The 19637-nt window shown below is 46.1% G+C and overlaps 1 protein-coding gene and 2 non-coding genes across 8 annotated transcripts; all 3 read left to right on the top strand.

Moving 5' to 3' along the window:
• The first annotated feature begins 204 nt into the window (after positions 1-204).
• On the top strand, positions 205-13170 carry gmeb1 (glucocorticoid modulatory element binding protein 1). 6 transcript variants are annotated; one of them, XM_030346949.1, is made up of 10 exons: positions 205-777; positions 1674-1826; positions 2277-2329; positions 2454-2575; positions 3087-3190; positions 4977-5125; positions 6655-6777; positions 7917-8054; positions 10403-10525; positions 11070-13170. In XM_030346949.1, exons 2-10 carry the CDS (start codon positions 1696-1698, stop codon positions 12005-12007), a joined length of 1881 nt encoding a protein of 626 aa, XP_030202809.1. In that variant the 5' UTR covers positions 205-777; positions 1674-1695; the 3' UTR covers positions 12008-13170. The 6 variants fall into 6 exon arrangements, with proteins under 6 accessions (XP_030202809.1, XP_030202807.1, XP_030202806.1 ...); XM_030346947.1 differs by having other exon boundaries at positions 10388-10525; XM_030346946.1 differs by having other exon boundaries at positions 2436-2575.
• Positions 216-350, top strand: LOC115536434 (U11 spliceosomal RNA). The gene has a single exon (XR_003974716.1). It is a non-coding gene; the product is annotated as a U11 spliceosomal RNA (small nuclear RNA).
• On the top strand, positions 5711-5845 carry LOC115536432 (U11 spliceosomal RNA). Its single transcript, XR_003974715.1, has one exon. It is a non-coding gene; the product is annotated as a U11 spliceosomal RNA (small nuclear RNA).
• Positions 13171-19637: the final 6467 nt, after the last annotated feature.

Genomic DNA, 19637 nt, shown 5'->3' with positions numbered 1-19637 from the left:
CTCTATTTACCCACAAGGCCTTGCAGCAGACAAATACGAATCTAGTTTATTTAAAATCTATCTTGTCAATTGCCATCATTGATATCTTGAACGTTGACATTTTTCAACTATGAACAAATCCTGAGGAATGTGTAACGATATATACATTTTTCTAAAACCCTAACTATAGATGATGTGCCCTCCCGTCGGTATAGCGGCTCAGGGCGTACTTCAGTAAAAAGGGCTTCTGCTGTGAATGGCACTGGGAGGGTGGGGGCAAACCACCCTCCTTGCGGAATCGATATCAAGAGATTTCGGAAGCACAATTTTTTCAAACCGGGGCTGCTAGTGATCGTTATCCTGGCGCCCCAATAAAGCTGTTTAAAGAAATATAAATTCTTTGATCTGGCACGCCACAAGAATTTACGTACTTTAGTAAAAACAGAACTGAGGATCGTTCTGCAAGGCTATGTTCTCTGAGACACATCGGTCAGAGTAGCATAGACCAGTAACAACAGCAACACGTTGCACTCGTGTGCAACGAATTATTATAGCAAATATTTTCCATTTAACTATTTAAAATGTATTCAACATTGGTTGAATACGATAGTACCGATGTGTCTTTGATGCAACAGTAAAGCACCCTCGTTTCGGGAAAATGTGCACAGTTGCGTTAGCGTCCTCGCAGCGTTTGAATGTGAAAACAAGCGAGCACTGTCGAGCAGGAAGTGTATGTCCTCCGTGTGCGCATGCTCTGCAGTTCTTCAGAATGTAGGGATGTATTTCGCTTCTTAAACGGTAAGGATAAATTAATCAGTCGTAAATTCATCACTTGTTGACATTGATTCGGACATAGACGCGGTTTCTGTGTCCGAAAAGGCTCGTTTTGGACTCTAAACCTGAGTGGTTTAGGCGTCCAGTCAGCCGAGCCCAGAATGGCGGGGCCGTGCCGTCGTCGCGCCGTTGTTTGCCGTACGTGCTGCCGCACAGGGAGACGTCATTTTGAGGGGGAGCGGAGAATAAAAATGCAGACTACGAAGGGACGCACGATCCCAGAGACAAGTGGCACGTAATCGTCACGCTGTAAATGCAAACTTTGCCGTCGCTTGAAGTAGTCCAGTGCGTAATGTGGAAAACGCTCCTTCGTTTTTAACACACTACGCCCTGGTGTTAATAGTAATGGCTACCGTCAAGTCTGGGGACTGTGTGCTGCAGAAGGCGGCTGTGTATTACTTGTGCCTAAATGAACGCGCGGTTTGCTCCGATAAACTTAGAACGATGACTTTTATTTGTGTGCGGACTGGTTCCGTTAGGTGCTTAACATGCATCCCTACTTGTTGTCTGTCTTCATTCCTCACGTACATAGCAGAATATATAACATGGGACAGCCGGTTAACGGATTATCAAACGGTATAGTTACATGTAGTGCTGTATTATGTTATAAAAACTGGTCGGATCTCAGAACTCTGGCTCGCTATGTGGACAACCACAACCCGATTTGAAGTAAATAACGTTCACTTAATAGAGGCATGACTGATATTACGAATGTTAAAATTTGGCCACATGCCAGTGCTATGTATTAAAAACACCGATTGTTATGCTGTTTGTCTGTTGAGTTCAGCCATGTGTTGTCGTATGACGCATCAAACTGATTGTAGCTGCCTGAGTAAACACAACATCCGTATTTGCTACAGTGTGTACAGTGCGGGGCGATAGATGGCGACCACCGGCGAGGTCACCATGTCCATGGGAGAGGTGGTGGTGGTGAAGACCACAGAGGATGAGGGAGACGCCGATGACCCCAACAAGACCCAGGTCATCCTACAGCTGCAGCCCATCACATCTGGGTAGGGAGCTACAGCTATATATTCAAAGGCTATATACTATATTTATATATAATATTTAAGTATTGTTTTAAATTTTAGCACTTTTTTTATTGCAGTTGTCTGACCAATAGAATGTCATAAGGATTTAATTTGAACGCACAGTTTTGAAAAACACCTTATTTCAGTGACGTAAAATCATCAATGATATCTTCTATGGGAAACAACGAATATCATGCAAGTATTGATAGCGGTATATATCTATGTATCCGAGTCCAATAGAATGACCTAAGGATAACAATTGGACGCACTGTTTTGAACACCACCTTATTTTAAAATTAAAATCATTATAGATATCCTGTATGTGAAAGCCCACATTTCATGCCAACATTAAGAAAGTATTGAAAACGTTTTCTATATATATATTATATAGAGTACGCATTATAGTGTCAATGAGCACGCTTTATTTTCCAGTGATGAGTCGGGAGAAACAGATGCCGCCGTTATGACTGTCGAAGCCCTTCCAGGTGAGAACGCGAAACTTAACGGCTCAGATTCTTCGTCGATGTGTAAACACGGGTCCTCTCTGATGTTTAAACTACCTGTGGCGGCCCTGCTTGTGTGTGTGTGTTGGTGTTTTCTTCACGGAAGAACAAACCTCGGTGGACGGGGAGGAGATGGAGCTGGGCTATCCCATCACCTGCGGGGACAGCAAAGCCGTGCTGCTGGTCAAGAAGTTTGTGTGTCCGGGTATCAACGTTAAATGTGTCAAGGTGTGTATTTGGTCCCTCAAAGCAAAACACAACCAACTTATAGATATATTACCCTATGAGTACTTTGATCCTCAAGACAATGCTGTTACCTGGACATCTTAGAAGAGCCGAGGATATTTCCTGTAAGAGTTGAACCAGTCATGAAGGATCCCATTCCCTCATATAACGCCTGCAACAGGTTAACACAGAGCCACCCGATGGGACTCGGGTATTTTGTCCCTTTCGCACCATGCAATGAACTCTTGACGGTTCTGATCACTCCTTATACTTTGTTTGATTTATATATGCACACACACCCTCTTCCAGGATTATTAGTTTGAAATTAACCAACCAAAACCTTTCCTTAGTATGAAGACCGGCGAATAAGCCAATCATAACCTCTCTTTAGTATGAAGACCAGTTTTTAATCAAATCATAACCTCTCTTTAGTATGAAGACCAGTTTTTAATCAAATCATAAGCTCTCTTTAGTATGAACACCAGTTTTTGATCAAATTATAACCTCTCTTTAGTATGAAGACCAGCTGATCAGCCCCAAGCAGTTTGTGCATATCTCCGGGAAGGCCACTCTGAAGGACTGGAAGCGAGCCATCCGGATGGGGGGGGTCATGTTAAGGTGAGGAAGACGCTCTACCATAAGAGATGTTAAGCTTTTCCTGTGTGCTGCATTTCATGTACACAACCTTAAGCATTGAGTTTTGTGTTGCTTCGCCTGTCATCGAATAACAATGTCGGTTGCGTAAAATGATATAATGTCACAACTGCAACAGGAACATAGCTCATCCCTGACATAACTCGCATCCATTATGAACTATATTAGTTATGAGCAGTGAATGATATAGTAAACATTAACAGTAGAGCGTGTCAATGTTTACCGTGACGTTTACGATCTCCTCAAGGATATGGTCGGGCATGAATGCCAAGTTGGCGTGAGATCTCTGCTTCCTACTGTAGGGATGAGTGCTCAGGGTGCTGTGTTGCCAGTGTTAAAGGAGTTCTATGTGCAGCCAAACGCATATAAACGTCCCAGCTACCACCCTTTTCCCCCCACACTTTAGTGAAGCAATGGGTGCCTCTGTGCCCCTCCAACGCGTCATTATCAGGACAGCTTTTACATTTTGTTGTTTTGGTTCTGGATGATGCTTCTGGCAAGGCCGAGTTGAAGTAAGTTTGCAAACTTATTTCATTTGAAATGCAGATTCCCTCACAAAAAAAATGCCCGCCACAGCCTGGTGATGTTCTCTCCAAAACATCTCTGGGCTGTTTCTACTTTGAAAGTCTTCTTGTTCCCCCTCACCCCTCGTTGCTCTCCAATTCCACTGCTGAGTCTGCGTGGGCAAAAGTCCTCAACACATGACGCTAGTATTGGTCACGCACTGCAAGGCTGGCATTAAACTACGAAAAGGTGTCTGTCTGATGTGTAAAACATACACATGGCTTTAAGTTGTAAATGTTGTTTTTCCTTTTGTTTTTGCCCACTCGGTGGAGTTAATGGTTCATGCTTTGTCATCGCGTGTCATCGATTGTCGGGTGGAAACATAAGTGTTGTGACAAGGCTTGTAATCTTCACACTGCTTGTAGGCCTAAGGGCGGGTGTGTGTGTGTGTGTGTTGTGTGTTTTATCGCTGGATGCAGCATATTTTGTTTTACAGACCATGTCAGTGATTCATCTTCAGTTTCTGTCTTTATGTCTGTCTGTCAGTTTTTCTAATCCGTCCATAAAAAAAAGGTAAAGTCACCTAGCTTGTATTTCTTTATCTGTTGACGGTTGAAACGTAAGACAAACAACACGTTTTTTTTGTGGCCTTCATATAACGGGAAACAAGGTCAGGGATGAGTGCTGTGTGCAATCTTCTTCTATTGTTTGAAATCGTTTGAGTATGGGAGTAAAACCGACCGTAACAAACATGCCCACAGTACGCCAACATTTCCACTGAAGTCCCAGTAGCATCATGGGGCACCCCAATCGTAAAGATAGATTATAATTTCCTAATTAGCCTCCTGCTCCCTCTCCATGTTTGTAAATCACGTCATGAATGAGGGACAATAGACAATTTTCACAGAGGCGTCATGGTCGAACACATATTTTTGAGCCTGCTCTTTTTATGTACCAGAGCGCGGAGTACTACCGAGTACCAATGCCAACCTCCATGCCTACCGACTCAGTGCTCTACCTCATACCCTACTATAACCCTCCACGGTTTAGAAGATCATGTATCACAACAACTACTAACAAATGCAACGTTCTCTAAAGGCTTATTTATGGTTCCACGTCGACGCAACACAAGGGGGTTTACGGACCCCTTATGTCCTTGCGGACCATCCTTGCGTCCACCGAAAAACTGGGTAACCCCAAATCGCTGTTTCAATATCGTAGCATTTGCTCATCTTCATGTCTCCAGGAAGATGATGGACTCGGGCCAGCTGGACTTCTACCAGCACGGCACGCTGTGCACCAACACGTGCCGCAGCACCAAGTTCGACCTGCTCATCAACAACACACGCTTCCCCCCCGACGGCAGTGGACTGACCACGCCCACCTCCTCCCAAGGTGAGGCCGCCGCCCCCCCCCTCTCTGACCTCACACACTACACTGACCGCCTGAGGGGCATGGCTGACCATGTCTGTGATCATCGTGTCCGCATCCGTCACCGTTTTATTTAACAGGAAAAGGAATGAGGTGTTTGATTTTTGTTACTTAATCACCGCACACTTAATGTATGTATAGCCAAGACATGCATCTATCACATGGTGTAGTTGTGATATGTAATGTACGTTATCCATGTATATTTACAGTCATTGCTAACAAGTTCCTAGCGTAGGCTGTTAGGGAGAACACACAAGCCGGGGGTTGGTGGACATCAAATGCAAAGCTATGGATTTTCGTTATTCAACAGGTTAAGGATCTGTTTATCATGGGAAATATCCCAAGTAAGTTTAGGACGTTTTTGTATGTTTCAAAAACAGGCTAATTTAAAATCTATCTGTTGTCAATTGCCATCATTGATATCTTGAACATTGACATTCTTCAACTATGAACAAATCCTGAGGCATGAACGATAAATATATTTTTTAAAACCCTAACTATAGATGATGTGCCCTCCCGTCGGTATAGCGGCTCAGGGCGTACTTCAGTAAAAAGGGCTTCTGCTGTGAATGGCACTGGGAGGGTGGGGGCAAACCACCCTCCTTGCGGAATCGATATCAAGAGATTTCGGAAGCACAATTTTTTCAAACCGGGGCTGCTAGTGATCGTTATCCTGGCGCCCCAATAAAGCTGTTTAAAGAAATCTAAAATATATAATGGAGGCACACCACAAGCAACTACGTACTGTAGTTAAAATTAACTGAGAATCGTTTAGTTTTCTAATAGAATGGCGAGACTGGAGGATAAGGAAACCCTTATTTAAGGATTTAAAGATGCACTTAAACGACATATAGTGCATCAACTACGATTCAACGTTTTGAAGTAATGAAGCCCGATTGGCATGTATTATTTGATTAAACTTTATAAAAAAAGGCGGCAGTTATTGTTAGAGCTGATCACTGTTCAATCAATGTTCAGGCAAAATGTGCTGAGAACTCAATCCTTGATCTATATATATAGGTGATAGAGTCCTTCGGAAAATAAATGCCACCTTCATATAAAAATTCGGAAAATCTCATGTTTGCAAAACAGCAAACCTCCCCACACGGTTAGATTGAGACGGGGTTCAGCGGTCACCAGACCTTCAGTGAACCAGCGTAACCCCTTCTCCCTCCACTAACCTTAAATTCACACTACATGCATCCATCGACGGATCTCATTGACTATGCATGGGGTGCTCTCGAAATGCATTTTGGGTCCGTCCGTTCTGTCGTCATGAAAAATGAAATGTTCAACTTTTCAGGCAGCGACGGATCCGTCAGCCAATCAGATTGCGTTATGCAAATATACGCAAATGCACTGTCCAATGAAATCGCCATATGTAATACAACCCGGGCAAGCACATGGATACGTCAAAAAGACCCCATCCGTCGACGGACGGAAGTAGTGTGAATGTAACGTGACTGTGTGTCTGGTGTGCTCACCGCCCGCAGCCCAGGTGGTCCTGGGGAACGGGGCGGCGGCGGAGGAAGGGACGGAGACCCTGACCGGGAAGATGGACTGGAGCTCGGTGGGATCGGACTCCTCGGACAAGAGGGACGCCGGGGAACTCTCAGGTAAGAACCAGGAACCCACAGGGAACCAGGAGCACTAAGAGAACCAAGAGCACACAGAGAACCAGGAACACGCAGGGAACCAGGAACACGCAGGGAACCAGGAGCACGCAGAGAACCAGGAGCACGCAGAGAACCAGGAACACGCAGGGAACCAGGAGCACGCAGAGAACCAGGAGCACGCAGAGAACCAGGAGCACGCAGAGAACCAGGAGCACGCAGAGAACCAGGAGCACGCAGAGAACCAGGAACACGCAGAGAACCAGGAACACACAGAGAACCAGGAACACACAGAGAACCAGGAACACACAGAGCTTCATTGCAAAGTAGTAAACTTTGATTTCTGTATAGGATATAAAGTAAAAACGAAGATATCTAGAAAAGATACAGAATATTAATTTAAAGTATAAACTAATCTGGCTGATCTGCCTGTCACAACAAGAGCCCCAGCCATCCTGGGCCTTCACTCAGACGAGCACTGTGATTTGGATTTGACAAGAAGCTAATTATAATTCATGCACGCCATGAGCAAAAATCCATCTCATTCTGTAGTAAAACAAGGCCATAATGTGCAGCCTAATTACCAAGTGTTTAAACAAAGGATCCCTTCTCCCGAGTGAATGTGTTCAAACTTAAATCATTCATGTAGCGCATCATGAAATATTGTAGGGCTGCTCGATTCTGGAGAAAATCCTAATCACGATTATTTGATCAACGTATTCCCACTGAATCCATCCATCAATATTTTAATCACGATTATACAAACGATTATTTTGAGTTCGAAGCATGATGCCTTTATTCAGGCTTTCTCTCCAAAAAAACATTTCCTATTCAGAACTACACAAAAGTTTGGTATAGAAAATCTTAAAACTGAAAAGAATGTACAAATATGTATCCAGGTCTTCTGCAATTACTACAACCATTTAATGAATAAAATAAATATACTAAGATTTCTAGTTTTTTCAACTAGAATAAATTACTTTGGAGATCGTTTGTCCCAAAAGTCGAAATCACCACAAAAAAAGTATTCATTGCACAGCCCTAACACATTGTCAAAACCCTGTCCCTGTTTGATCAACGTATTCCCACTGAATGCATTCGTTCCTTCACCGTGTCCTCCACATTGCTGCTGTCCCCCACAGAGGAGACGCTGAGCTTCTGGAAGGGCATCGCCGACGTGGGTCTGCTCGGGGAGGTGGTGGGCAACATCACCACGGAGCTGCTGGGCCTGCTGAACGGGGTGCAGCACGCCGGGGACCAGGCCCCCATGCAGGACGCTGGTGAGTGGGGCCGACCGCTGCGACGCCAGGGGCTTAGGGAACACCTGTTGGTTATGTGATGGAGCCCAGGTCACAGGGATCACGGAGGGGCCGAAGAAGGGAATGCATGTAGACACGCGTGGAGATACACTTAGTAGGGCATTCTGAAGGATGCGTTACCTGGAGCGCTCTAGAGGAACACAGAATTGGTCCATGAATGAATGGCTTCTTGTATGGGCCGGACGCCTCCCTAGGATGGAAAAGAAGCCTCTCTAGTCACCAGGAAAAATATGTGTCCTGTTGGTATGAATGTGTGAATTATGTTACAATTGGGACATGGTGGGGGAGTCAGTGGGTCAGGTGGTGGTTGTCTGGCGTCCCGTCATGATCACAGTGACACACTAAAAGAGAGACCGTATTATGGTGAGATGGGGCAGAGTAGACACGTTTAAGAGAGGCCGTATTACAGGGAGATGGGGCAGGATGGACACATGAAAGAGAGACAGTATTTTGGTGAGAGGGACAGAGGGGACACGCTCAAAGAGAGACCGCCTTATGGTGAGAGGAGACTGGGGGGACACACTGAAAGGGAGACAGTATTATGGTAAGAGGGTCAGAGGGGTCACGCCAACAGAGAGAGACAGCGTTATGGGGAGATGGAAGGTGGAATAGGAGCATGTAGGAGGCCTGTAATCCAGTAGCTATTGGCAGCAGGGTAGGCTCCGGGTGTGAAGGACAGGAGGACTTTGCTGTGTGCTGAGGAACACTTGAAGGAGAGAGTGAAGAAAATGGGTTTCCAGTCTGAACGTGAAAGGAGACGGCCTCCCTGGTACAGTTGGAAGACCACAGAGAGGGCCTCGATCAGAGAGGGCCTCGATCAGAGAGGGCCTCGATCAGAGAGGGCCGCGATCAGAGAGGGCCGCGATCAGAGAGGGCCGCGATCAGAGAGGGCCGCGATCAGAGAGGGCCTCGATCAGAGAGGGCCTCGATCAGAGAGGGCCTCGATCAGAGAGGGCCTCGATCAGAGAGGGCCTCGATCAGAGCGCGCCTCGATCAGAGCGCGCCTCGATCAGAGCGCGCCTCGATCAGAGCGCGCCCTGCCTCCTGCTGCAGGGGCCGATCTGGGTGGAGCGACAGGTGGCCAGATTCTATCGCTTTAGATTACTGGCGCGTAATTGAAAGTGTTCCAGCACTCTCGGGAAACCCAGGTGAATTAAAGGGAATTGAATTCACCTACAGTAGATTAAACTATCACCTATGGTGATTGTTTAATCTACTGTAGGTCCCTGAATGAGAGACCGTATTGTGGGGAGAGGGGACAGAATGGACCCACTGAAAGAGAGACAGTATTATGTTGAGATGAGGCATATGGAACACACTGAAGAGAGACAGTATTATGGTTAGATGGGGCAAATTGGACCCACTCAAAGAGACTGTATTTTGGTGAGATGGGGGCAAAATTGACTCACTGAAAGAGAGACGGTATTATTGTTAGATGGGGCAGGGTCGACACACTGAAAGAGAGACGGTATTATGGTTAGATGGGGCATATGGAAAACGCTGAAAGAGAGACAGTATTATGGTGAGATGGGGCATATGGAAAACGCTGAAAGAGAGACAGTATTATGGTGAGATGGGGCATATGGAAAACACTGAAAGGGAGACAGTATTATGTTGAGATGGGGCATTTGGAACACACTGAAAGAGAGACAGTATTGTGGTGAGATGGGGCATATGGAAAACACTGAAAGGGAGACAGTATTATGTTGAGATGGGGCATATGGAACACACTGAAAGAGAGACAGTATTATGGTGAGATGAGGCATATGGAACACACTGAAAGAGAGACAGTATTATGGTGAGATGGGGCATATGGAACACACTGAAAGAGAGACAGTATTATGGTGAGATGGGGCATATGGAACACACTGAAAGAGAGACAGTATTATGGTGAGATGGGGCATATGGAACACACTGAAAGAGAGACAGTATTATGGTGAGATGGGGCAGGTTCGACACTGAAAGAGAGACTGTATTATGGTTAGATGGGGCAGGGTAGACACACTGAAGGAGAGACAGTATTATGGTAAGGCGGGTAAAGTAGGAGAGATAAGGCAGAGGGTACACACTAAAAAAGAGTCTAAACACAGCTACTCAACCAAGAGGTTGAACAGCTGTGTTAATTCACACTATTTATTCTTAATCCACATTATTGATTAAGCAGTTATGCTTTAGTGCTATTCGCTTCAAATATACATCTGTGGGGTACTGGCAATCGTTTTTGAATCAAAAGCATTAAAATGTCTTGGCCTAAAGCAAAGCTACCTTGTGATTGATTGCCACACTGATCCCAGATTCCTGTCTGGTAGAGGTGGCAGTGCTCAGTAACCTGGCCCAGGTGTTCGGACTGCTGGACTCAGTCAAGAAGATCCTGGAGAGGAAGAGGGAGCAGACGGACCCCAGCCAGGAGCAGGTCATCACCGCGCTCGCCAGTGAGTAGACCCCGGCCTCATACATCTTATACAGCCCCCTGCTCGTTCCTGGAGTGGAGCAGTAATGGGAAGACAGATTGGTTTGGTTTTCGTTGAAATGCAAATGCAAAGCAGATGTGGATATTTGACGTTTTGCCTGCGACCACAAAAAATAAATAAAAATGTGCGTAATTGTTTTCATATTTCCGGATTATCAATGCAACCAATGAGAATATTTTCATACTGTTTCAATATCTGACATTAAGAGTTAGGCAGTTGTATTTGTCCCCAACCCCTAGCCGATCCTCTGCCATTATACCAGGGTAGGATGAACCACTATTATCTGTCCCCGACACTCTCCTCTGTGTCTCTTTCTGAATTGATGCTGACGTAAATCTGAAACTGGTGAAGGTTCGTAGTTGAACGGTCAAACCGTAACCCTGGCTAACGCTACTCATCCTCCCAAAGCATCGGGTTCAGCCATCATGGTCGGAAAACTGCTCCAGCCAGTCTTTTGAATCGCTCACGCCTCTGCCCCCCCCCCCCGTCCCCCCGTCCCCTCCAGGCCTGGAGCAGCAGCTGGAGGAGCAGAGGAAGCAGACGCCGCTGCGCACGCTGCTCTCCAGCCCGCCCGCCGGCCGCTGCAAGACGACGACGCCGTCGCGGCGGCCGGCGGCCAAGCGGCCCCGCCTCCAGCGGCCCGCCTCCACCTCCACGCTGCTGGCCTCGCCGCTGGGCGCCGCCGTCCAGCAGCAGCACGCCACCATGGCGCCGCAGCAGTTCACGCTGCTGTCGCCCGTGTCGTCGGCGCTGGGGCAGCCCTTCACCGTGGCGGGCCTGCCGGGCCTCACCGCCCTGGGCCCCGCCTCCTCGTCCGCCGGCAACACCGTCACCCTGCTGCCCGCCGGCGCCCAGGTGTTCACGCGCTACGTGGTGGCGGGCGCCGACGGCAAGACGTCGGAGACCTTCACACTGCACCCCTCGTCGGGGCTCACCCTGGTGGGCGCGGCGGGCGGCGGGGGCGACGGCGTCTGCCAGCAGCTGGGAGCCCTGCTCAGCCCCATGGAGCTGGTGCAGCTCAGCCAGCAGGCCGGCGTGGGCATCGTGGGCGGCGGCGGCGTCTCCGCGGAGGTGCTGGTGCAGCAGCAGGAGGTGATGGAGGCCGGGGAGGAGGAAGGGGAGGAGGAAGGGGAGGAGGAGGAGGGGGTGGAGGTGGTGGAGGTGACGGGACACGAGCAGCACGCGGTCATCGAGATCAACCCGGCGCCGGTGGAGCAGGCGGACGGCGTGGGGGTGATGGAGCTGCAGCTGAGCGGGGAGGTGGGGGGCGAGGGCGCCACGGTGGTGGTGGAGGGGGCGGGCGGGCACCACCACCACCACCACCACCACGCACAGACGGGCGCCATGCAGGGGTTGCACTTGGACGCCAACGGGCAGCTGGCCGGGATGCACATAGTGGTGATAGAGGACAGCAGCACTCAGGAAGAAACTAAGATCCAATGAGAGAGACACTCAGACAACCCCTCCTTCCTCCGCACACACACACACGCACACGCACACGCACACACAATCACATATACAAACAAAAACACACACTCATGCACACTCGAACACGTATATATACACACACGCTCACACGCACACACATATGCACACACATACACGCTCACACTCGCACTCATACGCACACACACACCCCTACTTAATCCTAATAGCCTCGTACGCAGGGAGAGTGAGCCTGGACCTGTGATGCCCCCCAAGTACCCCAACATACCGTTCACTGCCTTGGCCGTGACCAAGCACTAATCAATTCCTTTTTGTTATGTTATTGTTCTTTTTATTTTTTTTATTACGTCTGTCCAACGCAGTATTTTAATGATTCACATGTGGATCGCCGCACCCCACCGGATATACTTGGAGTTTCTGTTTCTTATTAGTTCATAATAACATTTTTCGCCATGCCCCTCAAGGACGAGAAAGTCCAGCGACAACTGTCTGCCATAGTTTTGTAGTCCCCAAGCTAAATGGCCTTTTCTTGGTCTTTGACTTCTAATTGCACTGTGTTTTGGGCTGTAGTGTTGCTTTAGAGCGATGACTTTTTCATTTTTTTTAATATAGCTTTTTCATCTCTTTTAGTTATCTTTAATTTGTGGCCTTGCGGTCTATTATTGAACATTACTTTAGAAGACAGCTGCCCAAGACATGATTCTTTTTTTTCCTTTTCCGTATCTAAAGCCAACATTCTTAGTTGGCACCGAAAAGTGTCAATGTGATTCCAACAGGTTGCGCTGTGGAATCACCTTGAACGTGTTTTCATTTCAACCCGTTATTTAGGGTGGTCATTTTACCACTTTTTGGATTTAGTTTGATCCCAGTGTCATTGGTATTTCTAGGCAAATTTTCTGATTCAAGTCACTATTTATATAGTTTTGCTATTTGAATTGTACTCTAGTGTTGTATTTATTAGTTTCTAACCGAAAGAAAGAGGAATTCTGTTCTCGCTAAAGTGCACATGCAAAGCATCAGTTAATTTATGATTTTGCTTATGACTAACAACAAAGAAAACCTTGTTCTGTACTTGTGCATTTTTCAGGATTTTCAATTGAACAAATGAGGGTATTTGTAATTTGTTTCAATATCTGACATTAAAACGTGTGAATTGCTAATTGTGTAGTATCCGTGTCCAACCACCAGAGGGCGTCAGAAGACGCTAATGGCAGCATGCTGTGGGAAAGGGGTAGAGATGCTCTTTCAGACTGTTGCTCTCAGCTTGTCAGCTCTATTGTAGTGGGCTGGAGAATCCTAGCTGTCAGGCTTAGTCCTCTTTGGTCGGCAGGCTTTTTATTACTTTCCTTTACCCATATATTATTTTTAAATCTATGCTGACTTCGCTGTGCGTGTGTGTGTGTGTGTGTGTGTGTGTGTGTGTGTGTGTGTGTGTGTGTGTGTGTGTGTGTGTCTGCAACCAGGTGTGGATTTAGTGAGGGATGTGTGTGCGTGTCTGCAGTAAGCCTGACGTCTGTATGTCGGGCTAATATGCTGATACACCGATGGGAGTTTTCAAACCCATATTGAGGTCAGTATTTTTTCCCAGGGAACGTCAGAGCAAAATGATGTCACTGAAACTACACCGGGGACAATACGACATGTTACCTGTAGCCATTGTCGTACGGGACAAGAGAGGGTCTCTAAGGTGCTCCTGACAGGGGCTTACCCATTGACTGCTGGTGGTCTGACTGACAAAGGCCCCCAAACAACAATCACTGGTTGGCCGATGCCCAGAGGGCTCTTCATAGATTGAAAAGGAGCTGAAGTGTCTTCTTGTGCTCTCCTGTGACTCTGCACCTCGATGGTTTCCAACTGCTACGGTGCGTCAGTGAGCGTCGAAAAAACGAACGCATGATAATGCCCCATTACAGGGTTTTTTTTAACAGAATGTTAAGTAGGTGTATGTCATGAGCTAGTTTAAATTCATAACACATATTTCTCCAAGGCATGCTTATATTAACATAGCGATGAGCAACTTGGGATCTACCTGGCGTTGCTTTCATGCTGCGGCTTAATTTGAGTCGATACGTGATGGATTAATCTATCTTCACTTCGTTTAAGCGAAACACCCAAAATCACTCTGGAAGTCACTTTGAGTTTCCGTAGATCCCCTCCCACTAAATAACACGAGATGGGTGCCATTAGCTGTTTGGATCACACTTTGGCACGTTGGCTTGGGGCCAAGATAAACTAAATCAATAATGGGGGTCCTGATATTATAACTGTTGGAAGGGGGACTTCCAGGCGTTAAAGAGACTGCTGTTGACAACATTGACTTTTTAAATGGGTCCTTTTTGGCTGTGATTGGAAAGTGGGGAGTAATGTAGTTTAAAAAGACGAGAGTCAAAGGGTTAGAGTCAGAGAGAGAGAGAGAGATGGAAGGAAAAGGAAAAGAGATGAGAGGGAAAGGGAGATAAAGATTGAAGGAGAAGGGAGAGAGAGAGAGATTGAAGGAGAAGGGAGAGAGAAGGAAGAGAGATGGGAGGAAAAGGGAGAGAGAGAGATTGAAGGAGAAGGGAGAGAGAGAGAGATTGAAGGAGAAGGGAGAGAGAGAGAAGGAAGAGAGATGGGAGGAAAAGGGAGAGAGAGAGATTGAAGGAAAAGGGAGAAAGAGAGAGAAGGAAGAGAGATGGGAGGAAAAGGGAGAGAGAGAGAGAGAGATTGAAGGAAAAGGGAGAAAGAGAAGGAAGAGAGATGGGAGGAAAAGGGAGAGAGAGAGAGAGATTGAAGGAAAAGGGAGAGAGAGAGAGATTGAAGGAGAAGGGAGAGAGAGAGAGATTGAAGGAGAAGGGAGAGAGAGGGAGCTGGAAAAGGGCGAACACCCGCTGGCCTTATCCATTCATGTGGGGCAAAGATAGAGGCCTTCTTGTTTACATCCAGTCACGGTGGAGGGTAGGACAGGCTGGGCGAGCCGCCACAGCCCCGACCGTCACCTTGTCTGTCATGGAGGAGTCCTATCTGTCCAACCGCCACCCCTCCGCCCCCATATCGCCCCCCCCTCACCCCTGCTTATCAGGACGAAGAGGCAGCCGTGCACGCCGGGAGTGGAGGGAACCAGACTGCATCGCCACCATAGCAACAAAACGTAAATCTCTCTCCATTATTATTAATATTTTTTTTGCCATGCATAATCTTTATGCTGTTGCAGTGTTCTCGTTGACGGGACACACTCGGCGTTGAATCTTTTTGTGTGTGTGAAAAACCATTCGAAGCCCCGTAGAGGACTTCTTTGTTATTGTAAGCCTGTGATGTACTGAGGAGTAGGCCTACATATTACTGTGATAAAAAGGAAAAACAAGTAGACAAAGGGCAATGGGGATGTTTGATGTTCAGGCTGTACTGTCCTCTAGCTGGAGAGTGTTAAGGGTACAGGACTGGGAACAGTTAGAAAGTGCCTCGTATCTCAATTCAGTCTATGTCATTTGGGGAAACTGACCTCTAAGATGATGTATTTCAACGTGTAATCATAATATTATAGATTTGATTCATTTTCAAATAGGTGTTATTGATAGCAGTCATTGATTTGAAATAAAAAATACATTTGGGCGATGGGTAAAAATTAAACCCTATTAGAATAGAAGATGGTATTCATCTTTCCCTACTTTTGACCCATTACTAGAAGCAGTGGGCACAACGCAGTGTTCAGAGGGAAGTTCAGAGCACGACGGCCGATTCATGGGCCATGGCAGGAGTCGCCTATGGGAGAGAACTGTCATCGACCCCAATGACTGCTCTGTTCAAAATGGATGGGCAAAGTTGCTGGTCTTTTGATTACAAGAATGCTTTGTAGTGTATTGTTTTACTTCAAATGGTCTGCAATCTATGGAAACATTTATAAATGAATGAACTAACTAGAGTTTTTTCTAGATACTGACAAGTTGACAGGCGGAGAAAGGCTTAAGATTAATTTGCACAGCAAAAGCACACAAGTATTAACCTATTGTTATTTATTTTTGAATAACCAAACCTATTTTCTTGAGTTCATTGTATCCACCATTTCGCAAAATTTGCAAGTTGAGGTGAGCTAAAGCTAGCCAAAGCCAGACTGCGGTAGGCCAACAAGCTGAGCTAACAAACGCAGCCGATTCCAAATGCTCAGTGGACCTTGGATGATGCCGGGACTTTTTCTTTACAGAGATGACTCATTGAATCTGTAAAAATAGGAAAGTTAATCTCATTGGTTTTATTCGTTAATGGTTAACCCTTTACAATAATGGTATATTATCTAACTATTAAGTAACACTAGTTCATGCAGTTCTAAGCATTAACTAACTTTTAATTAACAGTGAACTAATGACCTAGTAGTCATTTACTAATGGTTTTCATGTTTACTACGGTATTGATCAATAAAATATGACCCACTACAAAGGATTGGATATGGTGTCCCAGTTCAACCAGAGTAACTTTAACTAGCAAGAACTTAACTACAATACAGAAACATAACCCACTATCCATTACCCTAACCCACGTGAACGCTATAAAATAATGCTGCGGCAATAACCAATGTTAATTTATGGTAAATGAATTGGCCATTATTTTAAAGTGTTAGCCGTTTATGCATTTTCTATTTCAGATAAGAGGTGCTTCATTGCGCCCCATCTGTTTAGCAGCAGTGCTATCTGGCCAGCAAGGATTAAATGTTTGTTTGGCGATAAAGTTTGTGAAACTGATATCAGCAGAGCTAATTAAACAAAGCTAATGTAAAAATAAATGTGAATCTTGCTTGATACAGTGCTACCGGGTATTACGTTGAATGTTTACTCGATAAGCATGCAAACTTGGCTGGCACGTTCAGTAAGTTGGCTGGACTACCTGCGCTGCTGCATGGTGTTTGACCCAATTCATCCAGTTCAATATTGAAATAACTAGTCTGCCACTGATCATTTCTCACTTTCCTGTTTTCAATTCAGGAAGTGTGCCTCATGCTCAATCTATTGCTACATTGCTAAATTATTTGCCTGACAGCTATGCTCTTTCCATCCACTGAATTGAAATCAAAATGACCAACACGTGTGTGTGTGTGTGTGTGTGTGTGTGTGTGTGTGTGTGTGTGTGTGTGTGTGTGTGTGTGTGTGTGTGTGTGTGTGTGTGTGTGTGTGTGTGTGTGTTCGCATGTTTTTGTCAGTGAGTGAGAGACCACATGCATGTCTGCCTTTCTGCAAATGGTGTTTGTGTAAATCCGCATGTGTTCATGCTTGCATGAAAGCATACTCTGAGACCTGCCTATTCAGTATTATCCTAGGTCAGTCATACTCAAGTAGCGGCCCGCGGGCCTTTTGTGGCCCGCGGGGTGTCAATTAATGGCCCTCGAGCTGTTTTGAAAAGTTTTTTTAATTATAAAAAAATAAAAAATAAAATCGTGCTGGGCGCTCTTATTTTGAAACCGCGCGCCGCGATCTCAATACGAGGCTGGGGGTTGCAACGATAAACAGATTGCACTCCAGCCCACAGACCGCTCCAGCCCTCCCAAACTCGAGGCAGACAGTCCATCTCAGCAGCAGTCAAGGCCGATTTAGGGTCGTTTTAGACGCAGAGACGTAAGCACGTAATTTACACAAGGGACTTGTTTTAGACAAGTTTTGATTTACGGTTCCTTTAAGGTTCCTTAAGGATTGCGCGTGTTGCAAGGGGATTCTCCGCCAGAACAGTAGGGGGAGCAACGAATGAATCTGTGGGCGTGGAAGTGGAAATCGCTGGCTTGTTTATATTTATAATTATCATAATTCGTTCTTGTGTTTTCTTCTTCTCCTTCTTCAAAATTCTTCATTCGCTTCTGTCACGGCCTTTTAAAAATGGCGCTATTATGCTGTAAAACCGGAAATGTGAGACTCCTGAAAGGATGTGGTTAGCTGGCCAATCACAGTCTTTGCGAGCTGCGTAGGGCCGTAGTGTTTTAGTCGCATAGTCAGGAATTTTGGCCGACGCACTTAAGCACGTGAGGGGGGATATTTTACCGCGCAAGGGGGGGTTATGTATCTTACGTGCTTACGCGTTACGTCTAAAACAGAGCATATATCGGCCTCAGTCACACGTATACCGACCGGCCCCTTGAGTCACTGAAAAAAATGTTTGTGGCCCCTCATCATTTCTACTTGAGTACCCCTGTCCTAGGTCATCAAGGTCTCTGGAACTCAATTATAAGCAAATGTACACCTTTTAGGTTACCTTGACTGTTAACAGAATAATATATGCTTTTGAAAACATTCCAGAATACAAGTGAAACATACTTAATACTAGCTGCTTCTGGTGGTGTTTCTCTTTTGAAGAGGGTGGGGTGAACAGAGGGCAAGATGCCTCTCCACAACTCATGATTACAACGATGAAAACAAACCTTTCGACACAAGTATGTACTTTTGAAAAGCGTTGCAAGATCAAGATCAAACAAAATGATGGCCTTCATCTTCAACCGTATTCATCTTGTGAGGTCATCTTTAGCAAATGAAATTCTATCAGTTAAAACTGATAGAATCTGTCAGAAATTCCAGGCGCATTTTAGTCTGTATAATTTCGTAGCATTTATCTCTGAAATCTAAAATCATTCTTGACCACTTTTTTGTGTAACTTAACTTTAGTGGCCGAGGTCAACACAACAACATTATCCATTGTAAAAACAACAGACAAAAGCACGAAACTTATTCGCTCATTAGATGAATCTTCCCTTTCTACACTACCCACCTTGCGTACGGAGAAAGTTGGCTGGACGAGCAGAAAGGTAAAGAACGGATGAAGCAGCTGCCAAAGTGTCATATCTGATAATGTGATAATGTTTCTTATTACAAAAGTATTAAAAAAGTAAAACAGTTTTCTAAAATGGACTACTAGACTACCGGCTAATCCCTGGCGATGTTGAGAAAGAAGGTGGACAGCTGCTATCAGAGGTCCATCCAGTCCCGCAGGCAGGAGAGAATCATTCAGTGTGAGGAGGAACCTCTCCAGAAGGAGTCTCGAACCAGAAAGGGAAGTTGGTCTACAAGGTTGCCTCACGACTGGACTGGCAAATCAAGTCCCTGAGAGAAACTATACCCAGAAGCTCAAACCTTCCCAGGCAGCGGAGGGACGTGCATGTCATCAGGAGATGGAGGCCGGAAAGGCCTTTGAGCTGGTGGTGGAAGAGGGAAGTTGGAGAGGGAGGTCTCCGGGGAGGGAGAGGGCTGAGCGCTGGATGCATCCGAAGGCCGTCCGGCTGAGAAGGACCCGGTGTGCAGGGAGAGAGGGAGGCCGACGGCTGTGTCTGTCCCAGATGGGGCAAGGCTTAGAAAGGCGAATGTTGTGAAAAATAAAAGGGATGGAATCGAAAAGAGAGGCAAGCCTCAAAAAGGCCACTAATAATAATCGTGACCTGCACGCAAAACCAAACCAAAACACAGTCGAGGTCATACCATGGGGTCGGGAAGCAAGACAATCCCTTTTGACTCTGGCTCTATTTGGCCTTGCCGGCATGTGAATGAGAACTGCACATACTCCGGCAAAGTGCCATGTGAACTCAGACAGGGTCACTGTGAAACAGTGACTCATTGCAGTCAAACACCTGCAATGTAGCAAGCGCTATGTGCTATTGCGTCGCCTTCCCTTCACTAGACTTTAT

Source organism: Gadus morhua, chromosome 22 (genome assembly GCF_902167405.1).
Source record: "Gadus morhua chromosome 22, gadMor3.0, whole genome shotgun sequence".
Lineage (NCBI taxonomy): Eukaryota > Metazoa > Chordata > Actinopteri > Gadiformes > Gadidae > Gadus > Gadus morhua.
The sequence above is the reverse complement of the archived record's forward strand: the minus strand, read 5'-3'. Positions and strand labels throughout refer to the sequence as shown.